This window comes from Haemaphysalis longicornis, unplaced genomic scaffold, assembly GCF_048455015.1.
Source record: "Haemaphysalis longicornis isolate Haplotype H1 unplaced genomic scaffold, Haemaphysalis longicornis Haplotype H1 scaffold_15, whole genome shotgun sequence".
NCBI lineage: Eukaryota > Metazoa > Arthropoda > Arachnida > Ixodida > Ixodidae > Haemaphysalis > Haemaphysalis longicornis.
This window is the reverse complement of record NW_027526257.1, coordinates 4,334,328-4,340,944: the sequence shown is the minus strand read 5'-3', so window position 1 is coordinate 4,340,944 and position 6,617 is coordinate 4,334,328. Positions and strand designations below refer to the sequence as shown.

Sequence of the window (6,617 nt, the reverse complement as noted above, 5' to 3'; positions counted from 1 at the left end):
CGTTGGCGAAGCTCATTAGCTCACGGAAGTTGCGGATACTGAATGACGAGAATTTCCTGCCTACGTTCGTCACGGACTAACAGAAACGTGGATTGACGTCACATTGACTACCGGATCAGTCTGGTCTTGTGGGGTTTTCTGGATGGTTCGGGACACGCCGACCCTGTCGGATCATATTTTCATTTTATTTTCGACTTGCCTCACCTGCGACAGCCCATTGAGTTGCATGGAACACGCATTTTCCATGGATAGGTAAAACATCCTGTTCTTTGGACTTGCTGCCATACCGGTCGGTGCTCGGTGATTCCGAGTCGCAAAATTGACTCGCGTACAGGTCCGCGGATGAAGTTATGCCCTGGCTTACATGCATACACGGACGGTTCTTTCACGAGGATATCTGCGGCGCCGCGTTTTTTGTGTTCCGCTCGCCAGGTGAGGCTTTGGTGACACAAGCATTTCAAATTGTGCCACCGACCAAATCTTATGTTGCAGAAGCTATTGCCTAACAACGTTTGTTCCTCTCTCTCAACACCTACAAGCTCTCTTGTCCCATTTTCATTTATTCTTCCTGTCTACCCCTACGTTTTGCATTATGAGATCCCTTCAACCCCTCAGAAACTGTTCATAATTATTCAAGCCACCTATCGACCATTGGCTTTTTCCGCTCCAGTCTCCATTTTTTGCGTTCCCAGCCACCCCGGGATGAGGGGCAAGGATCTCGCTGGTATCGTCGCTACAAGAGCAGAAACCAAGGTTGAAGAATCGGAGGGGTGCTCTTCGAAGCGAATTGTAAGAGCACGGCTTTTGATGGCCGGTCCGCTGCAGCAGCAGCATATGTAGAGCTCCAACAACACGGACACCGAGCAGTTTCGATGGGTACCAAGTGTTCTCGCAATACCTTCTTACTTGCCTCCGTCGTGAAGACCCGCCCAACTGTTAAGCGGACATGGACGGTTCCCCTATTATTTCCGGAGGATTGATCTGCTGCACAATAACACCTGATTCAGCGGACAATGAGGGACAAAACAGACTGTGTTTTTGCACAATCTCCTGGATTCTGTAAAAATCGTTACCCTTGGGTCGCGATTAAGACACGTCGTTTTCCTCCCACTCGAACCTTTTTATTTTCGTCAGGCCTGGACAATGTTGAAGCAGAGAAAACTTTAATAGGGCTGTTGGAGTTTGTCGGCAATAGCATGCGGGGAATTTCGGGACAGTGAATCTGGCCTTCAAGTAGCCAGTGGCTGTATGCTCTGCACATGACATCTTCCTTCCCTTACGACATTTGAGCGAAGCCTTGAGGCTAAGCCTTTTTTGATGAGTGCACTCACGCTCATTCGCAACTTTTGTGGGGTTCGTGGAATTGCTTTGTGTAGAGTAATCGGCTGCGTTGTTCGTCTGGGCGCTTCTACTCAGTGCTGTGCTCCTGCTGCCACGCAGACAAGCAGGGTGTGAAGTTCGCAGATTGAAAGGGGTGTTCCGGTGCCTTCGGGTTGGCACGGCAGGATCGGTGACCCCCTCGTATTCTAATATATGCTTTAAGGTATATTAGTATGGCGTACGCTTAAGTGCGCGATCGGTACGCGCATCGACGGGCAGGTGGACGTGCGTGGCCGTGCGGGTACAAACTGGCCGAACTGCTATGAACTTGCCGAAAGTGAATCACTATGTGGGGGTATATAATTTTTCATTCTAGAAATTGCCTTTTTCACCAAAAAGTATGTTTGCGTAATAACCACTCTAAATTTATTTTTGTTTGGCTTTGCTGGAGCAGCTTTGCTGGAGCGGGTGGTGCTCCCCAGGTTATTCTTTTTATTTTTGGGAGGGGGAACACGAAAAAAGAACAATAGGCGGTAACCTTACGATCTATGTTCGTACACATAATTTTCTTCGGGGGGCTTTAAAGTATCCGGAGTCGTTATGAAGCTAGGATATCAACCAGTGAGCCCAAGGTACATCACAATAAGGAATACCCAAAATTAGGAAGCTGCGCATGTCTGAGACAGTTGATCCCTAATGGGCCCCCCGAACAAGCACCCTGCACGACAAAAGAGTAAGTATACCTAAATCTAATGTGTGGATGCAGTTTGCACCTTATTCATTTTCAATTCATGTAGGATTGGTAATGTCTATTGGTAATGACTACCAGAGTAGCAAACACAATGCGGTGTTTGCGTTTGCCCCATCAAGCAGCGTAGTGATGACTCGCTTGTTTACGGGGTGTCTTCATGCCATTCGTCATTCGATATATCAATTAAACCTTTGCTATATAAACATCAATATGTACAGAAGTTAAGCAAGCATTTTCCTCGTTCACATACAGTGTTCAGATTAGGTTGGCAAGGAATATTTTCTTATCCCGGCCGTCTTACAACAGTATTATATTAGCCGATCTAAAACAATGGGCGCGCAAGGTGATGCGAGAGATCCTGCCTTTTCGAACGCTCTTCATCATCAAAGTGCGGATAAATTGGCTGCAAAATCACAGAGTATCACATGACTTGCATCGTATATTTTATTTTAACGCTATATTTAGACAATATCTGCAAAACACGTTAGTTTGTTGTTAACGCTATCGGTGAGCTACGGCATTCGACTGACGAATTTCCATTACCCACCCCCTACCCATAACACGCGGGGAACATGGCCGCGTATGACAGCCTTACGTTCTATTTATCTCTCTTGCAAATGCACACGGAAAACTAGAAGACAAAAAGGGCCCTAACACAACTGTCTTTGTGGTTCGTAGGAATTTAGCTATTTCGTGCTACAAGCTCAACAGAACAAAGTGTATGGTACGAATAGGCTGTGCACTATATGAACATACATGCAGAAAAAGGAGGTGCCTCAATCTAGTATTTTCAGTTGCATGTTCTTTTGAGTTATAATAGCCTCTGTTCTCAAAACATCACCAGCTTCAATTTCTACTGTACGTACGCAGGGTATATTCATATTATTCGAAAGGTACGCTTCCTTTGAAATTGCGCAAGGCTGATACAGCTTAACATACTGTCGAAAATTGCCTCCCTTAAATAAAATGAACTGAGTAGAAGGGGCGAATTTACCAGCATTTTTTCAGCAGGCTGGTTTGGTTGCAGAACAGCCGGCAAAAGTTGGCTAGTGTTTTAAGCGGCTCAAATAATCCAGAACGTTCTACATTCTGTAGTACGCAAGGGAATTGCGTAGAGAAGTTGAAATGGGAGTAAAAAGGGGTTAGAAAGACTGAGGAGGGGCCGCCAAATTGTTCTGATGTTTTTTATGCAAATGAACGAAACATATCAGTAAAATACGGGGCTGTGAAACAAACGGAGCGCTAGCGGTATAATTTGCACAAACAAGACAATAGGGAAATTTTTAATCACAAGAACGGAGACAAATTTCCATAACTGCCATCTCTTTATTGGTAAATTCGTAAGATGCTGATAAATTCCTTCACTGCAGAGCGGCTTGGAGCTGCATCCAGAAAAGGTTATTCCGCCTCTCGGTTGCATTAAACGGGGGAACTCGTATGTACGTTCTCGATCTTGTCAGACGCAGCAGCAGGTTACTCATTTCAGATTCCCGGACTTGCTCCTTTTTGATGAAGACCAAACCGTCGGACTTTTCGGTGTCAGAGAAATGCTGTTGAGCGAGGCTCAGTTCTATCATGCACCAGCGGCTGCGGCAGAATGCAGGGCTCAACACGAAGAGGCAGACGCGACTGTGCGTAATGGCTCGCAATATATTGTCGGTGATTAAAACACCCGGTATAAAGTCTCTCGCGGCGACGCAAAGATGGAACTTGTGGGGAGGCGATTCGAGTTTGTGCAGCAGAACTTCGTGAACCCAATCCGAGTCAGAGGAATGGTAGGATACGAAAGCGTCCCATGCGTAATTCCCCGCGTTCACGTGCCTCCTGTTGCCCTTGATGCCGACTTTAAGGTACAAATGCAGATACATGAAGTTCCAGCGGTATTTGTAAGCGCCATAAACAAGCACGGCGGCCAAAATAATACAAATAATCCCCGCAGTAGCGTACACGGGATAATAGTCCGGAAGTACGCACTCTTCCTCTCTCCATGCAACGCTCCGAACATGGTATCCCTGTTTTCCCTCCGGAATCTCGCAGGTCACGCACGCTGCACACTGCACTTGGTGATTGTCCAAAAAGTTGTGAAGGTTGTTGAGGTAGCAGCTGCTGCAGTCCCAGGGATTGAAGCTGAGGCTCACGTTCTGTATGTCGTTCAGGTCGCGGAACATTTCGTTGTCGAGCACCGCGATCATATTATGGCTAAGATTCAAAATTTTCATTTTAGTCATCCGAGAAAAGATTGGTGGCTTCCACTTCGTTATCCTGTTGTGTTGAGCGAAAAGCACTTCAGGGGAACTGTTGAGAGGTTTGTCCACACGGAATTCTTCGATGCTGTTGAAGGATATGTGAAGCACTTGCAGGGACATCAAGGGAATGAGTACATTTGTCCCATCAAACACAGTCAGACGGTTGCGGTTCATGTTCAGCAATAGTAAATCTGTAAGGCCTTCAAGCGTCGCTTCATGGAGTGCTGGTATTTTGTTTCCCTCCAAGGAAAGAACCTGCAGTTTTTTTAGGCATACGAATGGGGAGCCTTGTAGAATCTCCAGGTGGCACCCATCCATGTGTAGTTCAGTTAAATTCGGGAAACCACACAGTTCACGATCACGTAATAATGTCACGTTGCTGCCGCTTGTGATTAAGCGCTCCGCACTGCTCTTTACATTACGGCTGGCGGGCCAAAAGTCGAACCCCAGTCCTGGAGGAACATTTGTGCCAGACATGTTTAGATATATCAATGTTTTCAAAGAAAATATTGCTTCTGGTATACCGGGGAGTTTCGTGCTTGTCAGAGAAATATTCTTAACAGACGGAATATGTTGGAACACCCACGGATCAACGCTCTCAATAGGACACTGTGAAAATTCAAGATGCCGAATACTCTTTATGGAAGGAACAGCGCTGTTCGCGACGTGGCGGATGCTACAACTATGAATTGCGACACGCATAATAGGTGTGAACGCAAGAATACCAAAAAATGTCAATGGCAGTTCTTCAAATATCCCCGTTACCGTTATAACCGCATCGTATTGATTTGAAATTTGGATGAGCTCGCTGAATTCATAGACGCGAAATATATCACAGCAGTCCGGGAATGCGAGGTGGTAGAAGTCAGCAAGGCCATAAATGCTGAAAATGTCACTTTGGTTGACCCTCTTGCTGTCCGATACGGCGACAGCTACAGGCGGGGGCTTGTGTAATGTCACGTCAAATGTCAGCTGCCGAATTTCTATGAGCAGTGAATATAAACTAAACCGTCCCATGTATCTTCTATCCACCATCTCAAAGTGATCGTAGCTACTATTTAAATTTTCAGGAAAGACGTCCCATTTCTTAAATTCCACACGTAGGAGAGACAAGCGGGTTGAGGCACAGGCCTGAGACACGGTGCGAACAGTATCTTCTGAAACGAGTAGTTGCTCCATTGTCATTATATCGGGTTCAGAAGGAATAGACTGGTTACGAAGAGGGAACTTGACAAGAATGTGACAACGAGCGTGAAGATGACCATTTTCAACGCTTAGGTTGCAGTGCTTGAGTTCATGGAGGAGTGTCGCCTGGTTCTTGGTTTCCTGGCAGGGCAGGTAGACCGAGGTTCCGTCGGTTGAGCATAACAAGCTCCAGAGATAGAACACATAAGTCTTCCAACGCATGGAAATCTGCAATAGTTAGAAATACAGATATTACATAGCTGTGGTTTTTAAGGTCACGAGTACTGAACAAAATAAAAACAAGTGGGGTACTCTTCCTAGTGAGATGTCTAAGCACTGTTCTTTTTAGTCGCAAAGCAGAGTGGTGATTTTGTTTTACAGGAATGTGATTACCCATTTTACTACACTTGACTGGTATTTTGTTTAAACGCATTTGTTGAAAGCGCAGTCCACTGTTTCTCTACTGCTGCAATTTTCTTGAACATTTCAACCGTTAACAAAAACCAATGTGTACTTGCCGTGTAGAAACTTGCCGTTCTTTAATACTCAACACCCTGCCCCAGTTCCTGCATGTTCCCTAAAATAACGGGAACATTAAACTCTAGTTTTATTGGAGTATGGCACCTTCTTTTGGAAATCACACATTACAAGTTACCCGATTTAAAGCAATAACAGTAAGTCAACCGTTCTGATAGGAGATTGCCAAGGCTCTAAGAAATTTTGTGCGGCTTCATCTAGATGTGAAAATTTGGGTTAATTGTCCCAGACATACTGTTCAGTGTCATTGGAATAACAACAATAATTTATTTTCTTTTGTGGTAATGCAACTTTAACCACTGGATGAATTTACTTGCCACTGTTGGAACCGTGAACCTACCATATTTGACTCTGTACCTAAGAAATCATTTCATGTGCCTGGAACAAATTCTACAGTCTAAACCTGCACCAGCGAATAGCATATTTGCCACAGAAGTATCATAAATGCGGTTATATTGATGATATGTTGGTTAAACGTAAGAATAAAGTTAGCCTATACGTGCTCCGCAAACGCCTAAGGAATACGGCTTTCGCAATATTTACACGGGGAATAGCTGCTACATCTCAGAATACTTCGT

The 6,617-nt window shown here is 45.1% G+C and overlaps 1 protein-coding gene across 1 annotated transcript; it reads right to left on the bottom strand.

The window, feature by feature from the left end:
* Nucleotides 1-3,432: 3,432 nt before the first annotated feature.
* On the bottom strand, nt 3,433-5,724 carry LOC144165826 (toll-like receptor 2 type-1). The gene has a single exon (XM_077695602.1). The coding sequence runs from the start codon at nt 5,722-5,724 to the stop codon at nt 3,433-3,435; it is 2,292 nt and encodes a 763-aa protein (XP_077551728.1).
* Between the last annotated feature and the right edge of the window lie 893 nt (nt 5,725-6,617).

Bases quoted from the DNA above. Each gene is read 5' to 3' on its own strand.
- LOC144165826 (XM_077695602.1), bottom strand. From the start codon at position 5,724: ATGCGTTGGAAGACTTATGTGTTCTATCTCTGGAGCTTGTTATGCTCA.